The sequence below is a fragment of the Pelmatolapia mariae genome, linkage group LG2 (genome assembly GCF_036321145.2).
Source record: "Pelmatolapia mariae isolate MD_Pm_ZW linkage group LG2, Pm_UMD_F_2, whole genome shotgun sequence".
In the NCBI taxonomy this organism is placed as follows: domain Eukaryota; kingdom Metazoa; phylum Chordata; class Actinopteri; order Cichliformes; family Cichlidae; genus Pelmatolapia; species Pelmatolapia mariae.
Window position 1 is genome coordinate 26741953 of NC_086228.1, and position 22735 is coordinate 26764687.

At 40.3% G+C, this 22735-nt stretch overlaps 2 protein-coding genes across 2 annotated transcripts in view; one reads left to right on the forward strand and one right to left on the reverse strand.

Moving 5' to 3' along the window:
* Positions 1-22735, forward strand: part of LOC134644335 (dedicator of cytokinesis protein 2) — a 96559-nt gene that overhangs the window by 45548 nt on the left and 28276 nt on the right. The gene's annotated exons all lie outside the window — the stretch shown is intronic.
* LOC134644344 (protein INSYN2B) lies at positions 111-21555 on the reverse strand. Its single transcript, XM_063497320.1, has 4 exons — positions 21393-21555; positions 9057-10970; positions 6459-6533; positions 111-2119 (listed from the first exon to the last, which is right to left on the reverse strand). Exons 2-4 carry the CDS (start codon positions 10634-10636, stop codon positions 1936-1938), a joined length of 1839 nt encoding a protein of 612 aa, XP_063353390.1. The 5' UTR covers positions 10637-10970; positions 21393-21555; the 3' UTR covers positions 111-1935.

Here is a 22735-nt window from a genome sequence, read left to right on the forward strand (position 1 = left end):
TTCCCTGCTGATACCATGTTTATCAAAAAGGATTTGCAAGAAAGCACCTTAATTTACTCTGCTATGGTATTCAGTTTGTTTTTGAAACACAAAATATGTTGACAGCAGAGTATTTTGTTTAAAATACACAATTTTATTGCACATACAAGAGGGATCGTGAGGGCTCACACACTGTCATGGGAAAGCTTAAGAAAATGCAGGGACAGGGCATTTCGCGCATAAACTGGTTAATTACTAAGTGTAGTATCATCCAGGATTGTATTTGGTGGCAACTGTACAGCCATAAGCAGTTGAAGGACGCCCTTGTGAGATCAGTTGTTAAGCTCTAAACTGCTGTGAACAAAGCAGTGTGTGAATGCTCTGTGTGTGTGTGTCTGTGTGTACAAAATTAATGTCCAGATGAATGCTGTTTGTGAAAATTTCTGTGTTTATCTACCAGTTGTGCTATGCTTTTACAAATATATTGTTTCCCTTTGGGAAAAAACTCTTCACCCTTAGTGACTCATTTTGTATATTTTGTTAACCTAAAATTAAAGTTTTTAGCACTAATATTTGTTGATTAGGAGGGCAAGTGTGGCCTGAATGCTACAGAACACCTATATAGATATTGAAATGATTGTCTGATATATTTTACATGACTAAGTTGAAGTGTGCTGTTGGTATTAAGAAGGAGATTTTTTTATTAATTTTTCTGGTTATCTTCCTGTTCTCACTCTAAAGCTTCACATTGTGTTGTACCAACACAGCACTCACCTGCACAATTTGTGCAATGGTAAATTTTGAAAAACAACGATTCATTGGTGCCTACTGTATACATTGTATATTGATACTCAACATTTAAACAGGCCAGTCATTAAAAATGGATTGACAGGTCTGTTCTTAGTTTGCACTGGTTCACAAATGTGTTTACTGTGTGAGAGAGGAATCAGTTGTTTGTATTTCAGTGAGTATGCTGTATGTGTAAACTGATGCCCACTTGTCAATGCCACTAAGTGCATGCATTCGAATGCACACGTGTGTAAAGATCCTTGAAACACAATTGAGACTGCAGCAAAACACTTCCATTTTGGATGATAATAAAGGAGAGAATCGATTACTCTGTCACTCAGGGTTGACAGAAATTTTAATTATCTGACAAAGGCTGTCAGTCTTCAATCAGCTGTGTATCATATTGTCTCTTAATGTATTCTTAATAAAATCTGTACTTTCTCTGAGAAATCCTGATGACTCAGTGAGCAAGCTGTGTGTCCAGACAGTTCATTAGCTTGTTTTCCCATGATATCCTTCAAGTGCTTCAGTTGTTGCTACATTCAAATTTTGTCTGTCCAGCCATCCAAAAACATAGCATTCAAATTAATTTTTATATTCCTTTGTTTTTCACATTCATCTACATTCCCCTGCTTATTGCTGTAATTTATCCAAAACTGTTATAACGATTCATTCCCAGCTCGTACATCTGTCCATCTGTTGATAGCCACTCAGCCAAGTGACAAACTGTATGCTGTCTGATATCCAGAGTGACAATGCTTCATCTGTCTGCAGCAGATTTATTATTGAAAAACACTGTCCTCACTGTCAGGCGAAACGTAATCTCAAATTAGCCAGCAAATACTGGTTTCTGCAGATTTCACCTTCTTCCTCCCAAGCAGTCAAGAAAGTTTAACAGCCTCTTTTGTCCTCTTCTCCCTCTTTATCACATTTCCTTTTTTTTTCTACCTGGTCACCGGTGTACAGGGCTCAGGATTGGTTACTGTGGAAAATGTGCCATTCACAGGCCATGTTTTCTGCTCAGAAAAGATCACCTTCTGAATTTAAACTTAAGCTCAGTGCACACCCACATGCTTTACTCCGCAACATTTTGGGTCCCCTGAAATATAATCCGCTCCTGCACCTGCTGCCCAGAAGGGCAGTTGTGGCTTTTCCAGCTCTTAGAGCTTAGAGCCACCAGAAACACTTCTTGCGCAGTTTCTTAACCCGTGCCTTGGTACTGGGGCGACTGGAGGATGTCGGGGCTGGCGTCGGCTTGGTCAGAGTTGGTGCAGGCACATCATATTCCCCCTCTAGGGCCTCTATAACCCCCTGGAAACGTCCCTCCTGCTGTCTAAAATCATGCTCCACACTGGAGGAGAGAGAGAAATAGAGAAGGCAGTTGAAGAGGAAGGAGACAAAGATGAGAGAGAAACATTATAAGCATGATTTAGAGACTGAGCTAATGTGAACCAAGCCAGATTTTTGTTTTTAAATTCAGTTCCTTTCTCACAAAAAGAGAATACCGTAAATGTAGGGGTTAAAGGGAGATGGTGAACAGCTGTGTAAAACAAGAGGAAGTCTACTGGGCAGAAAGAGAGATTAGAAAGAGAGGGGTTTAGAGAAAGCTAAGCTAAGGTGACCTAGTGACATCAAGAAATGCTGACAACACCTTAAATACTGTCCATAATGCAGTTTTTATGGAGGTTTAAACTCATATGTTCTTAGTTTTGGTGTACGCACCATCAGCCCACACACTCTTTCACACGGGTCTCAGCTCAGTACTCTTTTCACATCTATAGTATTCTTTTGCACTCATGCACCAGCAGATCACAGGCTGGTGAGATGAGAGGAGTGGGAGGAGAACGAAAAAGAGAGTAGGAAAGAAGAAGAGCATTTGCACAATGGAGGAGCTAAAAGAAGGAGCAATGGAGGAACTTTTTTACTCTTCTATGTTCAAAGCAGACCCTCGTGGCTTACTTCTTCTATGCTCCCATTCCCCCTCCACCCCTCATCTCGCTTGTGCTCTTTTTCCCTCACCATCTCTCTGAAGTGCCCATCGCTGCAGGTCATAGTGTAGCAGACTCTGAGTTTCTCCCTCCATTTGGTAACTTTGTGTGTGTGTGTGTGTGTGTGTGTGTGTGTGTGTGTGTGTGTGTGTGTGTGCTGAGCTGGATTATATGGGTGGAGCTACATAGGGTCTGGCATCTGGAGTTAATGAGGCACATGATGAGGCAGGGAGATCGGAGACAATTACCAGTCCTTCCCTCTTTTTGTATGCCAGCAAACAGACACACAGACATGCGCGCGCACACACACACACACACACACACACTCAAAAACATATAATATACAAACACAGACGTGCTCCCCTGCCATCTCCATACATCTTCCTCAAAAGCCCATGGCTGAGTGAGAGTAAAAGAGAAACATGCAGAGACTTATGAAAGAAGAAAGGAAAGAGACAGAATCTTCGGGGAGATCGAAGGATGGCTGAATGAAAGAAAGGCGACCTTTAATAAAACAGGGCAGAGAGGGCACTGCATAGTAAAAGAGGAAACAAAAAAAAGACAGGGAAGTAAAGAAGGACAAGATGAGTGCCACTAGAGATATGAAGAGGGGAGGGCAGCAAGGTCTTGGCTATCCGAGAAAGTGCGCAGTGATGGAGGGAGAGACGGAATGAGTGAATATAGGAGAAAGTAAAAGCTCGGGTGGGCACAGAGGAATGGAGATGGCTGCATGAATAATTGATAAAGAAGATCTACCGAGACACATATACACAAACAAAGCCACACAGCATACATATAAAGAAAGATAAAGGATGGCACCTGCCCCACATCCACTTACTGTACAGTCTGTCTTGTTTTAGAAACTAAACCTTTTTCTATGTCAGGTCTCTCTATAACTCCCCTTGTCTCAAAACCTCAGTATAGCTCTCTACCTCTCTCTACCCATACCTACTTCACTCCCTTACTATTTTTCGTGGGATTACTGCACAGCTGGGAAAGCTGCTATTCTTAATTCGTTGTGTAAGGTGTCACCTTCAGCATCTTTTTACGTGCATGTATGACTGCGTCTTTCATCCCTGCGAGACACAGCTAAACCCAAAACCTTTATTATGTTTTTAAAATGAGGTGTAACATGTGGAGATCAGGGCTAAAGTTTTGGTTTGTTTGCTTAATACATCAGTTTCAATTTGAGACTTGTGTGTATATTAGAATACTTTTAGTTTCTAGGTGCGCATATGTGTTTTGTTCTGCTTGTTTCAGCTGTTTAAGCTTTGGGAGGAAAAACAGAGGAGCTGTCAGAAGTTCCTCTCCCTCTTGTCTCTCATTGTAAAGATTAATTAGAACAGACGATGGCAAAACATCTTCAGGCAGTCAGCCCACGTCAAAAGCTCTTTTTTTCACCACAGATCATTAGGATGAATGTTTTAGTCCCACACGTAATTCATCCTCTGCCTGGGTGTCTCTTATGCCATCTCCACTCCTCTTTACCCAGAGTCCTCTAGGGTTTTGATAAGGCCATTATTGTCCAATCAAACAAACAGAGCTCGTGTAGTTGTGACTTCTGTTTGTGTATGTCACAATAAAGATGCTGATTTTCTTTTTTTCCACCCCTGTTTTTGAAACAAACTCATACTGGCATGAGAAGAAAAATGACTAGGCTGGAGAATCTGCCTTTCAGTCCAGGTCATTAACATATTTAATAAATAGCATGAAATATATTCTTTTTTTTTTTGTTTGAAATGTGTACGCACATGAATCAAATGAAAGCTGATTTCCCTTTGTGCTGGATTAATTATCATGTTTGTATTTGCATGTGTGCAATTAAGACAATAAGAAAGTAGAGCAGGCGAGAAAATCTTAGAAGCTGAGAAGAGAGAAAGGTGGACTATAATGATGTGAGAAGTGCATACACCAGAGACCAGGATTGTTCCAGGTCATGTAAAGTATCTCCCCAAAATATTCGAAAGCCTCACATTTTGAAGACTTCCATGTCTGGCTAATGTTAGACATTGTATAACTATGTAATGACACGTTTCTTTGTGCAATGTATGCTACTAGACTACTGAGGGGGTCTATTTGTAGTACAAGAAGATAATAGTACGTTTTGTTCTGTAAACACTAATTTTCTACTAATTTCATAAACCACTAATATCTAGGTTTAGCACGTTCAGTTGTTTTGCTTGTCTTCCATCAAGTTTTCACAGTCTGCGTGGAAATGCTTCTGAAAGTGCTTATTTAGTCAAACAGTTCAAAATCATTTTTGGAAGTGTTTATGTTTTTCTGCTTAAGTGAATTGTTGCATAATGCAGGTTGTCTTGTCATTAAAGCATTTGCAGTAGTTAATCAGGCTGTTGTATAATTACTGTCAGTGTTTTGCAAGGCTAAAGTCAAATGCCTTGTTTTCTCTTAAAAGCAGTCCCCATTTAAGATATTCCACAACGTGGAAGATGATTCTTTACTGTCTGAACAAAGGAGCTTGCATATAAGTGCATTTGTCTCACTATGTAAAGTAGTGGTGGAAATCTATGTGTGTGTATATATGTGTGGATATGGATGAGCATGTTGCCATGTGGCAGCTTTCTCCCTTGGTGCTCATTGCTACTTAAAGGGATAAGGATTTTGCTGTGTTAATTAGGATCAAGGGAACAAAAAATGAGATGAGGGGAAACAGAAAACTGGATGCAAAGAAGAGATGAACTGACAAAGAAATGGAAAGTTAAAACAAGAGCGAGATGCAGAGGTGGGGCTGCTTTGAGGCAAGTAGCTTTGAGAGTTAAAGAGAACTGAAGAGGTAAAGACCCTGCAAAACTTGTCTTTATCCCCTCGAGGCCTGCGAGGGAGATTTGTATGTGATTGTAAACAAGCAGAATTAACTTCAAGCCTAGCTTTGGTCTGTAAATACTTCTTTTCTTTTAGTTTTATCCATGAAGCTACATGCAACCTACATTTCCAGCTTATGTGAGCAGTGCAGAGAAAGAGTAGAGGGTGAAAGTGGGGCACACTGAGGTGATTAGAGCTTTGGCGATTGACAGACAGAATGAGGCACAGATGTAGACAGGAGTTTGTTTAAAAAAAGAAGAAATGACAGAGATTTTAGTGGCATGTAATGGAAATGTTTATGTGAACATTTGTGAGAGAGAGAAGGAATATGCGGAGCTAACAGGAGGATTAAAGTACAGTATGTGATAAGAGGCAGTGCAGTTCTGTAAGTTGCTGAGGATCTAAGAATGCAGTTAGTTATTTAGGTCAGTCAAACAAGAGATAAGTGGACTGATTATTTAGATGTTGAATTAATATCCTTGTTTGCACAGAACATTCTTTTATGTGTAAATATCCTCCCTTGGTAGAGCATCTTTTACTAATCTGCAAAGTACAGCAAGTATTAATTTTAATATTTATAAGAGGAATCACTCTTAGTCTCTTTTTCCTTATAATAGTGTATTGTATGAGTGGTACAATAATCAGAGTGGAAGAAAAGGGCAGCGACAGCAGGGTGTCAGGAAGAAAGGGTAATGAAACAAAAAAAGCTGAATAAGTGATAAAAACCTGGAAAGGCCGAAGAAATAACAATGGGAAATTGCATCCTACGAGAGGCATGCAGTTTTACAGAAGTTTCATGGATATTTCTAAAGCTCCAGGTAAGAATTAGTTGTCATTGGTGTGTTATATAATACAGTAAGCTCATTATCTTTATTAGGTTACCTGTAGATGATGCAGGCTGTCTTTTGGCAGGTGGGGCAGTTGTTTATGTCCTGACCAGTTCTGTATGAGCTGCGACTGCAGAAACAACAAATGTAAAACATTTACACACATGAAAGCAGTTTGACTGAACAGAGCCGTGAATGCTGATGGCAGTTACACGTGTGGTTTTTAATTTTTGCTGTACTGTTTTGATTGGTAATGATCTAAACAAAATTCTATGTAGGCATACAGTGCATGCGTTGTTTGTTATAATCCGCTTAAGAAAACCACTCTGATATATTTACGATTGCTTTAATCATTAGCATATATGATTTTTAGATAAGCTACTTCAACAAAAAAAGAAAAGAAATCCTGCCAAGCTTCAACAATATTCATTTTTGTAATAGGGAAAGAACATTTTGCACAAACAGCAGGCTGGGCTTTTCGTGGCGGTGTCACGCTGGTGTCAGAATTGTTATTTCTCTTTCCATGGACACGTACCCAGTGCAGCAACAACAGACATGCTGTCTACGTGTTGTCAAAGGGCACAAAATAGTTGTGATGTTTAGTGCATACAATGTGCCCCAGTAACACTATTCAGGACATTACCAGGATTGCCCCAATGGTTGAGTACCTGCCTGTTTACTATTCTATGCAGGAAAAAAAAAATATTTGCAGCAACTGTCTTGGTACATCAAGTTTTGAGCCACACGTCACATGGCACAGATATTATTAGCTTAAATTAGAGGCATAGTGAAAGTAAGCTTATTGTCTTTCATTTTAGACAGCTAGTTTGAACAGCAGAGTACACATGCCAACTGCATCAAGGCTGAACAAGACTAAAGAGACTACAGAGCCAAGGACACTGTTTACATGTTAGAAAATAAGCTGGAATTTTAAAAAATCTGTTAGACTGTACTGCCTGCCTCCCAATTAAAATACTTTATTTTGCCAAGGTATTTTGGCTGGCCTTCAGTTGAACCGTTTAGAGAAAAGAGTAACTGATTTATGTCAATAAAATTGACATTTTAATTACATGGAGTGAGACTGTGTAACTGGCATCATTTTTCTCCCCCACCAGTCTTTATCAAAGACGACAACAACAGCATGAGAAGACAAGTTTTTGCTTCAGGAAAGAAACGAGACAAGGAGCTGAGCACAGCGACAACATTTTAGCTCAGCCGACACTTTTATCACAGCAGCCCACTTAGAGTCCTTTCATTTCTGGCACAGCACCAGATTCATGCAGTCCCTCTATTACTTGCTGCTTCTCTTAATGCTCATTCTTTTAATGTCTTCCTATCTTTCAATAGCTATGTTTCACCCTCTCTCTTCTGTCTGACTTTCAGTCTGTTTTTCTCTCACTCTTAGCATGATACATGGGCATCCTCCCAAAAAAGCCTTTACACACAACAGAAGCATGAATGCATATTATACAGCAACAAAGATGGGGTAAGACAGCTGGAACACTGATTTTATGTGTCTTATTGTGCAGCTTAAAGATTAATTGCAAGGTAATCTGATAGGGATTAGACTGCAGCCAGAGACCTCTGTTAACCCTGGACAAAAAGAAGGAGGCATGGGAGAGAATAAACCATGTACACAGGGAGTTTAGGTGATGATGGAGAATCATCAGTTTTAGGATAGTTGAGAGGTAATGGTTATGGGTGGGAAAAAAAGGTGCGGACTTTAACTTAATGGTGAAATGGAAGAGGGTGGTGAAGAGGTGAAGAATAGGAAGCAAAACAAAACAGTGTGACAGCAAAGATCTGACAGCAGGGAAGAGTGATGGAAAGGTTGTTGGGAGAGGAGAAGGGGGGAAGATGAGAAGGCACAGGAGTGATTCACAGTTGTTAGTTGAAGATATGATTCATACTTTACGGTGAAGTGTGTAAAGAAAGATAAGGAGTGGGAAGGTATTAATTAAAAATGCACCAAAGAAAGGTGTGAGGCTGATGGTGAAGAGAGGGATAAGTTACTGAAAGCCGGTTAAGAAGCAGTTGAGAAGAGGGGGATTTTTGAAAGACCAGCTGTTATGTGTGGAGGGAAGAGGAAGAACATGTGGCCAGGGAGGAGGAAATTAAGAATCAAAGATTTAGCAGGGGAGAGAAAGAGTAACTGATTAGTTCTGTTTGCTTAGAAATGGTGTCTGTTTGGGGCTACATGCTCTCAAACTCAAAGGAAATGCAAGAAAGCCAACGCTGACCTCCTGCTGGTAGGTATCAACTCTCTCCAAACATGTGTACACACATTGGATCTCCACACCGGTGGCATTTAAAAATCTAATATACTGTCTTGGAAGCCTGCCAGCTATAAAAACTTAAATATACTCTGTTATTAATCTCTTTCACTCATAGTACACCCTCTCTTCTACCTCTCTTTCTCATCTTTATTACCTCCCTCTTGCTTAAACATTTGCTCACGCAGTGAATACCTCTACCACTCCTTTTACATGTGTTATCTCTTTTTATCACTCCCTTTTTCATTCCGTCTTGACATCTATGTTTCTTCATTTCACACTTTATTCTCAGATTATTATCTTCCTTTCCTTCTTACCTTCTTCCATTCCCCTATTTCCCCTTCTTCAAGTTATTTTCCTTCCTAAGTCCCTTCTCTCACCCTTCACTGAAGGCTTTGCTCTTCTCCAAGTCTTGAATCACGTTGAGAAGCACCTTTATCTTCTCCTGATTGGACAGCAGGTTCTCCTCCACACTCTGCAGCTGCTTCTCCAATCCACGTGGTGCTTGTACTGCATGTCCGTCCAGAAGTCCTCCCGGTGCCCCATTGCATTGTGCTTTCATATGAGTCTTACAAGGCAGAGTGTGGTCATCGAATGATTTGCTCTTCTGATTTGTGTAGTCCTTGAGTTTGATCCGTTCTAAGGATCGTTTCGGTACGTTTGTGGTCTCCTGGGTTTCGTTTTGCGCTACAGATGTGGCTGGTTTGGACTGAGTGGATAAAGGACAATTTTTTGGTGGAAGAGGTGGGGTGGTGCTAGATTTTGAGTTACTGTGACAGGAAGGAGCTGGAGACTTCAAAGCAATACGGGCTACTGTGTTCTGATGTGACTCTTCATCAATGCGTTGGCCATGAGCCACAACTTGACTGCGTTCGTCATTTGAGTGTGACTTTATCACCTCTAAAGTTGGCGTGTGTGTTTGTTGTGTATGCATGTCAGCTGTGGTCCTATCTGTGTTACTTTGTGTATCCGTTGTCTGCGTGGAGGAGTCCTTGTAAGAGGTAAATTCTGCAGAGTGTGGCCTCGTGTGCTGCTGTGAATCTTTGGGTTTGTTCTGAGTGTGTGTTGCGTGGTTTGAGTGTGAACTGTGCGCTTTTGGTATAGTGTGCGACAGCTGTGATAATTGAGTAGTCTTTACTGATGTGTGTTGCTGTGTGTTGGCTGTGTCTGTTTTTTTGGTGCAAGACTGGGAGTTCATAGCAGAAGAGTCTTTTCTTGACTGATTGGGAGCCACAGGCGGTTTCCGTGGCGGATTAGGTAAAGTCTGGCTAGCTGTTATTTGATTAACTGCCCTCCTGCGGCATGCACCGGTGCAGGGCGAAATCTGAGATCGTCTCCTCCCACATGTCCCACAAAGGCGAGGCGGAGAAGTCGTCATTACTCTGCAGGGCCGAGGTGGGGTGGCGTGCACAGTTGTACAAACGCTTCCTGTCTTTAACACCGTGCGATGACCCTCCCCTCGTAGAGACTGCACCCTTCTCCTCTCTTGGGCTGGCTCCTTACCTTCTGTGGCTTCACTGCAAACCCCTCCCACCACATCAGAGGCTACCACACTGCCATTTGTGTACCGAGCTGTCCTTTTACCTCTCGTGTCCTTTGGGTTTGTCCGTATGTTTTTGATCTGGCAGTAAACTCCACTCCCTGATCCCTGTGACCCCATGTCGTCCTGTGTCAGGCTGTTGATCTCGTTTTGAGATGTCTCTTTTGACACCGGCAGACTGTTGCTGTCACTTCTGATAACTCCCCCTGCCTCTGCTGTTGTTGTTGTTTTGTCTGTTGCCATGGTGAGGAGCCGAGGCGTGTTGGTTGGTTGGCTGCTGTGGCGTTTGATGGAGGGGAGAGTCCGAAGTCTGGGAGATGTCTGCACCCCGACACTGCACAGTGGGCCCCATCGCCCCCCCGCCAGGGGAACTCCCAGTGCGGGGACTGGATTTGTTGGGTCAGCCACCCTCCTGCCCATACTCCTCTGCAGGCTTGCTCAGCCCCCTGAGGAGCTGAAAGGGATGGAGGCAAGCAGTGACATCAGCCGCCAGCAAGATTAGATCTAAGCGCAATCCAAGATGTTTCCAGCTCTTGTTTACCCAAATTAATTTATGTGAAAGAGTTTTTAGGGAGCTGGAGACAGGAATTCAATATCCAATAAAGCTGTAGACTCTCAACTTTCTTCCATTAATGATCTTCTTATTACTTGAGCTACTTCCGATTGGATGTCACTGTCAAAGCTTTTCTCAGTTTCCAACCAGAGGCCCGCAGATGATGAGTTGGATTGCTTTTCTGGGCATTGCTGGTTTGTTCTGGAGAGAGGAAAGAAATAAAGGCAATGAATGATAGAAACAAAGGTAGAAACAAGAGAAACTGGCAAGAAATAGTCAGACTGGCAAGAAGACATAGACATTAGGCACGTAAAGCACCGTGTAAAAGCTTCGACCTCGACTGAGAGCACACACTGACCAGATCAATATAGGTCTATCAAGTTCTTATTACCCTAGCAGGTGGGTGAGAGTAACAGTGGCAAAACTTTAAATCCCATCAAGGAGAATGAAAAGACTATAGAATATGTTCAGGGTAGGTTATGGGCAATTGCATTTTTCTCTATAGAGTTGGGAGTTGCATACAAATCACAGGAGCTATAGATCCTGTCAATTTAAAAATGTTCCTTAATTCTTTTATTAAGTGATCAAACAGTACAACACATTTAAAATGATGTTTTCCTTACATTCCATAATAGTTTGTAGACTTATAACTAATCATTTGTTATCATTTGTCATAAAAGCAGTTTGGAAACCTTTCAAATGAGTTAAGATAATTTAATAATTTTGTGATGAACTCTATAGCATTGTTCCATGTTTAATGTGTTTTTTTTTTGTCTAGTAACCTAGACAGACTTTGTGCCCTTCTGTCTATTTTAAATGTTTTTCTACTTGATCTTTTTAAAGGCAGGAAATTTAATGTTAATCCATGACTAAATTATGTTAAAGTCTTATCTTTGTTTTGTGTTATTTTGCTTAGTCTAAAATTTTTGGATTGATTGGGAGAGAAGCAAAATTAGCCATTTAGTCTTAATCATTTCAGATCACTGACTCAGTGTAATTCAGTGGTGCACTGTGTCACTGCGATTAGCTGATGAAACTGGGCCAGAATTCTATTATATTTACTTTTTTTCCATATCAGGAGTTTGGGCTATTGCAGGAAATATGGGCAGGGCACATCAAAAAGAAAAAGGAAGAAAAAAGAGCGTTATTTAAATAACTTACCCAACTGGTACTATATTTAAGAGCATGGAAAAGTGGATGCAGTCACATTTGTCTGGTATATTTCGTTTTAGCTAATGGAGCTATGCTAATTTGAGCTAATGTAATTACACACAGTTCGGCTCTTGAGGATAACTGGCAGTGCAGTGCATTTGCTGTCTGCACAGAACTCAAGCAACAATACATTTTAGACTTGTTGCAGATCCAGCTCATATATTGTAGAAAATTTCTTTTTGTCCACCTGTGTTTAAAAAGTCAGTCACCGTCCACCTTTGATCCCTCACTGCCGCACACAAAGCTGGTATGCAGCTGGTGCCAGGTAATTTGTCCATGAAATTAGGCTTGTGTGTGTATCTAGGCTGAAATCTTTGTGTCTTCGTCAGTATTTTTTTTTTCTTCTATCTTCTATCTTCACAAACAATGTTGTCACTCTATTCAGCCAATGTGGGGTGTAAAAGCTGGCTGCATACACACACACAGACACACACACATAATCAAACACACATTGGGAAGATGAATGGCTTAGTTTACACCAGCTGGTGCAACATGTCACACAGATGCTTGCTGTATATGGTCAAGTGTGGGAAAACTACAAGATATATATATATAGGGAGAGCGAAATAAATCACCTATAGCCATGTTCACCTAATAGTGTAAGAACCCATGAGATTACAAACAAACAAAATCTTCTATTGTTTCATTATTGTAAAGAATTCTTTCTCAGGGTTTTGAGAAGTTTTAAAACAGCTTGTCAGCTCTGGCACTGTAGCAGGTAAAAATATGTGCTCACCAGTGGACAGGTAACACATCCTAACTGCGGTGAGCCTGACTGCTACTCTAATATTTCATATGTATTCAGAATGAGAGGCATGTACCCATTCACTCATACCAATGGCCTGTCATGACCTAAGCATAATACCCCATGCTGTTTTGACTGCACAAGGAGAATAAAAATTGACATCTTAGCCTTCCCCCCCCCTTTTTCCCTGACAGCAAGTGTAATTAAGGTTGTCAGACTCTTTTCAGTTTTCAGTTTTCATTTAAAAAAATTAAATATTAATACTGATGTTGGTGGGCCTGCCCATGAGCTGAAGTGCTGAACAAGGAACAGTTTAAATTTAGACTGTTCAGCCTGCATCCTGCGTCTGAAACTTTCTAGACATAGTTGAGAAAACAATAAGTGTCACACAGTGCTCTGCATTGCTTGAGAGCTTCAGTGACAGTGGTGCTTTGAAATGTAAGGTTTCTGCATAAGGCATTAAAGATCAAAGGATTTCTGTTTCAGTGACATATTGCTCCTACTTATATAAATATCTTGACAGTGTGTTTGGCTTGTGGAGTGTGACATTGTCTCGCATTATTGACAGCCAGACTGCTTATTATTGTTTACTCTGCTAACTGTGGTAATCACTGTCCTGGAGTGGACGACAGAAGCTTTAACTTATATTTCATGCGTTCCTTTTTATATACAATGCAGCGACTGGGTGAATGAGGAAAGGAATGAGATTTGTTGTTTCCACAAACAAATTGCAGATGACGATGGCATTTCTGTGGTGAGAAACAGATGGAGAGGGAAAGCAAGAAGAAGAGAGCTAGCCGGTGTTTGTGTGTGCAAAAAAAAAAGAAAGAGAAAAAGGATGCATATGTGCATGCATATGTCCCCATTTGTGTGTTTGATTGTGTATAAGAGCTGTCAAGCAGCTTGTCTTGGGATTCAGACTGAGTGAACAAAAGGTAATTCCACTGCAGCTGACTTGCCTTTCCATCAGCAGCCTCATCAGACAGCAGAGCACCTGCTGCAAGTTTCTTGCTTTCTTTTTTTCTTTCTTTCTTACTTTCATCATTTTGTGTGTGTTCCTTTTTGAAGTCTGACTCTTCACCCCTGACCTGCATGATGTCAGGCAGAAAGTGACACTATATCCTCAGAAATCCAGCTCACACCCCTGTCTATCTCAGGCTCTCTACCCCTCTCTTTTCTCAATCACTTTCCCCTCTTTTAAATCTTAAAGGATAGCACTAACCTCACATCCCTCTTTCATCACTTGCTGTGTTTGTTGTCACACTTTCCCACTCAGCACCCTCTCTTCCATCTCTGTCATGCAACCTTTGATTTTCTCTGTGCTTGTCTTGCCTCCTCTTTGTTCTTTATATATAAACGTAGTCTCTCACCAACATTTCACCTCTGGCTGTGCAAAATAAACGGGGAGGAGAAAGGGAGGAAACATTGTCAGCTGGGGGATAAAGGGGAGGCAACTGGAGAGGATAACAGGGTAGACGCCGGCACAGGCAGGGCTGACAGGTGGCCAGTGGATGACAGCGAGAGAACAGATGTATTAGCAGAACTGTGGACAAGATGAAGGACTCGTGTGAGCATTTGTATGTGTGGGTCAGCGCAAGAGATGTGAAGGCCTAATTTTCTATAGTTGCTTTAAATCTCCAATCAGTTTCTCCTTTCATAATCTGAATGACTTTTTTAAAAGATAAAAGTAAAAACAGAAGACTGGAGGAGAAGGAGGAGGATGTGTGAAGAGACAAACATTAAAGGAAAGAAAGAAAAAAAGATCTGGGATGCCACACACATTGCTTGCCAGTAATCAATGAACACCGCAAGTGTGCTTGAGCATCTGTCATCACGCACACAGACCATACAAACACACACAGCCTTTCAACACCGCAGGGAGTTTCTTGACAGGGCGCAGCCTTTTATGAAATCTGTTTATACATTCAATGAGTTTAATTTGCCAATCGGTGGGTTTGAGCTTTTAAAGAATTGTCTACGACACAGGCAGTCTCAGCGATGCCCTGCATGTTTTTTACATGTGTCTGTGAATGAGTGCGCACCCACGCCTTTGCAGTGGTAACAGAGCGCTGAATGCTCCAGCGAATCGAGTCCCCTGTCGTTTCAAGGTGAGTCTCATTTTTCAACTGCCGATTGACAGGCCCTGTGTGTGTGTGTGTGTGTGTGTGTGTGTGTGTGTGTATGAGTGTGCAAGCATTTTTAGGGAGACTGAGAGTTGCTTTACTGCTCTGTAATCACACCACCCCTTTCAGTTACTATCTCTCACCCACTCACCACCAGAACAGAACAAACGCAGCACTTTATTGGCCCTTTGAGACAGGGCACACAGTGCATTTTGTGCAGTTCATTAGGCTTTTTTCCCTCCAGCCACTGTTGTCTGGGTTCAAGGCAACAAAAACATTTCTCTTTTATATATTGCCAAACGTCACCTTTCTAATCTTACACCTCAGATTTAACATGTCTTTGAAACTTAAATGGTAGGCAATGTGTTTTTGGTGCCACTGGAAGAAAAATCTATAATAACCTTTCAGCATATTGTAATTCAAAGTGTCTGAGAGGAAACAGACTCCTTCACTTTCTGTTAGCTTTGTTTTCAGGATTTTAACAAATCTACTCCTCAGAGAGAGACTTTGGTTGATCACAGATCTGTTCAGACAAGAACAGGCGTAGTATAAAGTCGAACAAAGAGCAACATTGTAAGATGTAGCTCTGCAGTGGGTTAGGCGCAGGACTTTCAGCTGGAAGAGTGGGTTCTAAATGTCACATGAAGCTTAAAAGTCAGCATTATCCTATTTCTATTCCATGTGAAACACCTGCTATTTAGTGTGGACGCCCTATGTCTGGTGGGAGGGACTTAGAACAGTGAGGTGAGAGCTGCATCTTCTTTCTTCTTCTTTTTCTGCCTCCTGCAAGTTTTATTCTATCAGAGACCTTTATGAGAAATAATTTCTGTCCATTTCTTACAACTGTTATATTGGATAGGAAGATACTTTTTAGACATTTAATATTTTCGCACGTATAAATCAAATAAAACACTGTGCAGAGGCATTTTTTTATGGGATAACTGCAGGAGATAGGATTGCCACACCTGCCATTTAAATATTTGAGCACCTTGTAAGACCATCTCTCTGACTCTTTGCTACAACAAGCAGACAAGCTATCAAGCAAGATACTAAGCTCCCCTCAAAGAATTGTAATATAAAAATATAAGTTCGTTCAGTATCTTGCATTGCTTTTATTACTTTGCCACAATATTATTTTTTTTTTCAGTTAACTTTCTTCAAAATGCAGGAGATGGGGAAAAAAAAACAATCAATATTTAGTACGAGCGCCCTTGTCTCTGAAACCACACCAGTTCTCATTGGTTCACATTTTTCAAAGCAGTTAGCTTGTTCCAAGCATCCTAGAGAATTTGCCACAGTTCATCTGTGGATTTGGGCTGTCTTACTGTGTTCTGTCTCCTCGTTTAATCCCAGGCTGACTCCATGATGCTGAGATCAGTGCTCAGTGGGGGGTGTCTGTTGCAGGACTCCTCTTTAGCTTTGTGACAATACCGTTTGATGCACAGTACCCTATATATTTTCTGTTTATATATGCGTGTAATTCCATGTTGTTTGTCTGTAGTTTTCAAAATGTGAAGTCAGCCTCAAATTCAATATGCTGATATACATACTGTGTCTCTTTGTGTTCGTTTGCATTTTTAATTAGTGATTTCACCATTGTTAAGTGTCCCAGTATAACACTTCTTCCGGTAACTCATAGAAAAATGAATCCGGTATTAATCATCAAAATAAAAAAGGACATATACACAGCTGATTCTGCAGCCGTTGTCATTCTGCATTTTAATTGAGAGCAGCTGTATTTTTTAGGAACAGTGCCCATAAATTAGCATCTCAACTGGAAAGAGGGAAGTCACAAAAGGCTAATGTTCATACACAAAAAGCCAAACATTTCACTAAGCCAGCAAGTAAGGGTCTAAGTGAAGAATTGTTTTGGGAAGATTGTGCGTAATATTAATGAGAGAGTAACTGAGATACTCAGGTTCCTCTTAAAGGTATGCAGTGCAAACTGTGGTCACTGTTGCTCTCCAAGCAACACAAAAAAGATGCAACAGAGGACTTAATTGGGGGTTTATAGACACACTCAAATCCCAACCATTTCACAAACAACAGGAAAATGGAAAATGCTCTGCGGCGCCCTGTGTACTGAATGTTCATGAAAAATTTACGTCGGACAAACTCTGTGTATATGTACTTTGCGTTTGTGTGTGTGTGTGTTTTTGTTTCTGCATGTTTGGAATCAGAGATGCATAAATTAAGCAGAAGCAGAAAATAAATTAAACAGAGAACTGAGAGGCAGACTTGCCCGTGCGTCTGTCTAAGAAGAAACTCAGATAAGGCAAACAATGTCACTAATTGAAAGTAAATCTGAAGGGTTTTAGTCTGTTCAGTGCATGAACACTGTAAACAGACACTGTAAGTCATTACAGTCTTTTTTTCCTTCTCAGGGACTCCCTCCAGTAGAGGAAAGAAAGGGTTCGTATCGATGTTTAAACATGTCTACCTTTGGTCGTGGTGCAACCCCAATCAAAAGGCACGACGACACAAAGTGGGAAAAACAAAACTGATCTCATAACAATGGATTTTATTAAAAACTTGTTGCCCTTTCAGCCCCTACTCCTCGTGTATGTGGCAACAAATAGGAAATAATTCAAAGCAATGTTCTTTTCCAGTCAGAAAGACCCCTGAGGAAAAAAAAGTCAATTCGGTTTTAATGCTGTAAGCTTATTTATAACCTGTTAGGAACCTATAATAAGAAAAGGGCTGCAATACATTACAGACCAAGAGCACATTATTGACAAATCCATCTGGCGATTTAATTCATTTGTTTTGTTGTTTGCTGGAGTAATGTTTGCTGGTTGAGCAGCGGGGCAGAGAAACCAAAGGAAAACGGCATATTTATGAGATATTTAGCACCAAATACTTAATAATAGGAGATAAACACGATAGAGTGGAAAACTAGACCGAGTCAGCTAAGAGGGGAAAACAAAGTGTTTGAGTTAGAGGAGACGCTGCAGATGCACTACTACATAAAAATCTTATCAGTGTAGCTAATAGGGTGTGATATCGTCAGAGGTTTACGTTTTTGCTTTTACTGTGTACTCTTCTCTCTCTCTGAGCATTTTTTTCTCCAGTCACCTTTCTTTTCCCCTTGGTCACCTGTCGTCATCCTGATTACTACCTTTTGTCTTTGTACTCTTTTTATCATCTCATTCTTCTCTTCTCTTCGATATCACTCATCCTGCCTGCACGTCCCATCCAATATCTCCATCATTAACCCCCAATCTATTCCTCCTCCTCTCATCTCTTCATCCTGTTGCCCCTGCTGCCCTCGCTCCCTTTCACACATCCATCTTCCCACCATTCTGACTTTCGTGTCCTTTTGTCTTTCACCGCATCTCATCTCTTTCTCATCACTTGTTCACAGTGTGTCTGGTTAGCAGAGCGGCTAAAGTGTCACTGACATGCACGCGCGGATGCACTGACAGACGCACAGACACACACACATATAACTTCACGTGTGCATGTCAGTACATACTTCTTTGGATTCCTCTTTCTGTCTTCCTGTCGACTGACTGAACCTTTATTTCTTTCTTTCCATTATTTGTCACCCTGCAGACACTGAATGTGATAAAAGTCAATGTAGTCTAAAGCTATAACCTACTGATTAAGTTTTCCCAGTGTATAATTGTAGATGTACTTCCTGTACTAAAGTTGTTTCCAATATGTGAACCTGTATTTGTGCATTTACTACTAGACACATAAATTACTTTCTGTATAAGTCTATACAAGTTAGAAGCTATTACCAAATAAATGAAGTCCAACTCAGGAGTGTTACAAACAAATCAGGCCTAGACATATGCGAAGAAAACATGTTTATATGTAAATAAAGAATATGAATTCATAAAGCACATTGTTGAAAATATTCAAGAATCTTTGAGAAAGATTTCATTAGTCCTGAATCAAATTCCTGCCTTCACACATCAGCTATTCATTATTATTTTTCCCAGAACGAGAGCAGAGAAAAGCCTAAGCAATATTCTGGTGCATTCCTAATAACCACGACAGGCTCTTTGTAAAGTGGCATGCTAAAATTTGGACACTCCTGAAAATATTGCATATTATGTTAAAGTGAGAAGAACTGAGTGCAACCGCTGCAGAAAACAGAGATAAAAATTGGGTTTTCTTCAAATAGGGATGTGGTTTTCAGGGTTTTTTTTTCTGCTTATGAACTTTTCACAAACTGATAATATGCTGTTCTGTCATGTGTGCTTGGTCATCTTTGTGCTTTTAAGGTTTCATAGCATCAGCGGTTCATTAGACTTTAATTGACTCAATAGAAAGAATCATCATTGGGAGTCCACAGCTTGATTCATTCTTGATTCATTGATCCTCTATTTCAGATTTCATGGTAACAGTGGGCTTGTTTAAGGAACTGACTGGTGATCTGAAAAATTACATTTTACTTTTAGTTATGAGTTTGAATGCTGTTTACAAACCCAATGTGCCTCTTTCCTTTAAGCATTGGCTTTTGGCCCTTCATAAAAGACCCAAAAGAGTCCCAGCTTGTCTTTGACATATTTATTATTTCATTTAGGTGAATAGGGCCTTTTTTAAGAGAAGTTTTACTTAAGGTGTTTAACTTAGGTTAAACAAGTGCATTCCAATGTCAGTGAGTAATGATGTTAGAATAGTAATACATGTATGAATATTGACAAAAACTCTTTTCTAAAAACGAAGCACACTGAGAAGAGAAAGGCTATAAATGATACTTAAAAAAAAAACAAAAAAAACTACCAGCTTGAAAATTCCACTTTCTGAAATAGCGGTAATGAAAATGCAAAATTTGTAGAAATCAAGAAAACTTTTTTTTTATAAATCTGTACATGCTGGGCTAAAAGGAAAAGCAAAACCAACACATGGCAACAAAAGGCCTACAGGAAGGTGCCGGAGTAGAAATGCACTGTTTCAATATGCAGCAATGATGCACAAACAATACCCATGTAGAGGAGGCAAAACAGGGAAAACGTCCTTCAATCTCACCACAAATTCAGCATCTTAAGTATGCAAAATAACATCTGAATAAGTCAGTCTCAATTTGGAAGGAAGTACCGAAGACAGATGAAGTTCAAATTGAGCTGTTTGTCTGCAGTTATCGAAGGCATGTGTGGAGAAAGAAAGGAGCACCATTTGATGAAAAGAACACCTTGTTAGCTGGAATGACTCTTGTTTAGGGTTGTGCAGTAGCTGACGGCAGAGGAAACACAGCATACATAGAGGGAGGAAGAGTTCAAATATTGTGCAAGCAGTCAAGAAAGTCATACTAAAAACAGATTCCCTTCTACAGCAACAATAATGACTCACAACAGAGTACAATTAACTGTTTTTGGCTAAACATCCCACACAGCAGTAAAAGCGAGTAATATAAATTTAATAAATTTATTCAACAAGTGTGGTTATTTTGCTGTAGCCCTGTAGACATGTCGCTGTAGGACTAGAAACAACATTATTTTTCTTTTCATTTTTCAACTTGTTGATGTGTTTGTGCAAGTGAAAGACTGGACTGTGTGATAGTGTAACACATACACACACACACACACATAAATGCACAGATTGTGATCCTGATTTATGTTCTAACTTATGAGGTTATATAAATTTTGCACACAGGTCACATAAATCCACACTGTCTCAGTTTGAGATGTCTGTATACACATTTGATCGTTCTAATACAAACGCACACATACACACAAACACAGATGCATGAGGTCAGCATTAGTGTATAAAGAGAAGGGTTATTGCTTTATAATCCCACATTAAAGCTACACTAGCTGTCCTGATGATTGGTTCAGAGGCTTTTAATATTAGTCGGGCAGCAAAGACACACACGTATTCCCATAAACACACAGGAATGTTCGGAATCGTTGTTAAAGGAAAACTTGTAATTAATATTGCATTATGAAACACACTCACTTAAGCATACACAGACGTATTCATGTGAATCAAATCCTACTGTGACAGATGGATGGGATTACTCACCTGCCACACACACACACACACACACACACACAGCGTATCTGCTGTCGATACTAATGCAGTGATCATACTACTTTTTTCTTCCTTTTTTGCGAAAATACACTTATAAGGTTTCCATAAAACAGATAGACCGTCTGATATATAAATACACTTTTAGCAGAGAACTGAGTCTGTAAGGAATGAGACATCCACCAAGCCAAAATTTGTGTGTTTTTGGATTGTTTGTTTGTATGTTTATCTATGTAGCCCAGAGGTTTAACCTATGGATTTTGTTCCTGCACTCCAGTTAGCTCTCTGGTGCCTCCTTCCATAAAATCACAGTTACCTTCATTCAAAACCTTTGCCAGAGTCTTAAATCTTGAATGAGCATCTTTGAAAAATAAAGTATTTGCCTTGGGCTATCAGACCAGAAACATTTCTCAGATGGCCATAACAGCGCGAGAAGAAAACATGTTAGGCTTTTATGCTATCACTCCCCTATGCACACACGCACACACACACACACTTAACTACATATACACTCAGTGTTATTTTTTAACAAATGTCTTTGCTCTTGCTTTCTTAGTCACTTACCTTTTCTTATCATCCCCTTTGGTCCGCATGCTTCTGTCTTGCCCTTGTTCTGTGTGTGTATCACTCGTGTGTGGTAGTCCTTTAGTGCTCAGTAGAGCTGTCCTCCGATTCTTTACCACTCTATCTCTCTCTCCGTCTCATTCTGTTGCTGCTGATCCTCGTATGCTCGCGGAGCCCAGTGATCCTCCCTCCCTCTCTCTCTCTCTCTCTCTCTCTTCCTCTCTCCCTCTCTTTTTCACACACACACAAACACATACACTCCTCTCTCTCCCTCTTTCCCTGATCAATATTTCTACCTGCTTCTCTTTAGCTCTCATGTGCTTCTCAAATATTCTCATTCATTTGTTAAGTCATCCAGTGTCATGACTCGCTTTTTTTTTTCTTTTACATTTTATATATTGGTGACAAATCTGATGCCATGCCCTGAATTTTGTGTCTATGTTTGTCTATGTGCCTACATTGACCCTGGCACAGTAGTACACCCAGTGAAACTTTGGCAGTGTGCTCCCGGGAGTCGAGCCAGGACACAAACAAACACACATGCGTGAACACACAGAAGCACACACTCGTGCTTCTACCACTCACTTTATTTATATCTTTGCTTTTCTGTGAGAATAAAGTCTAGCATTGCCTTGCTAACTCACTTTCTCTTTCCCTCTGTTTTGATTATCTTTCGTTTTCTCCTTGTAGTTTCACCTCACTCTTCTATTTGAGCTACAGTATTTGGTCACTGTCCTCTCCCTTCTTTGCCCCACTTTCTCCTCTTCATGCCATTCTTTAGTGTTCTTTCATCCTCATTTTTCATACTCCCCTCATGCTCTGTATTTGGCTGTCCCACCACTCATCCTCCTTTAAGCTTATTGTCTTTCTTCCCCTGCTCCCATTCATATGAGCTGAGAATGACACTGCTTTCTTTCTTGTGGCAAATAAGGCAATTAGATAAAATGAAAAGAAAGTAAGATTAAACACCATATGACATCGGGTTTAAATTATGCTTAATGATGAATGCTTTGTCTTTTGAGCCTTCCAGGAATTGTGTGTGTGCGTGTGTGTGCATGTGTGCGTGTATAAATTAATTTCTTCTTTTGTCGTGCATCAAGGAAGACAAGAATGTTTTACCATTTTTCACATCTTTTACTGGCAGCTTTCAGATTTAGAATTCAGGTTTAGGGATTGATCTTGTACGGTTTCATTAGGATAAACATTTGTTAGGCTGTTAGCAGTTAAGAAATAAAGCTGCAGGGAATTTACAAATGTAATGCTTGTACAATAACATAATGCAATGTCGAGCTTGATTCTCCATTCTAAGCAGTGATTGTCAGTGAAATGTTTTGAATATTTCT

Coding starts and splice junctions, on each gene's coding strand:
- LOC134644344 (XM_063497320.1), bottom strand. CDS start 10,636: ATGGGCAGGAGGGTGGCTGACCCAACAAATCCAGTCCCCGCACTGGGA. Junction 6,534..9,056: donor AGCAAAGCCTTCAGTGAAGG/GTGAGAGAAGGG, acceptor TTGTTTCTGCAG/TCGCAGCTCATACAGAACTG. Junction 2,120..6,458: donor ACAGCCTGCATCATCTACAG/GTAACCTAATAA, acceptor TCTCTCCTCCAG/TGTGGAGCATGATTTTAGAC.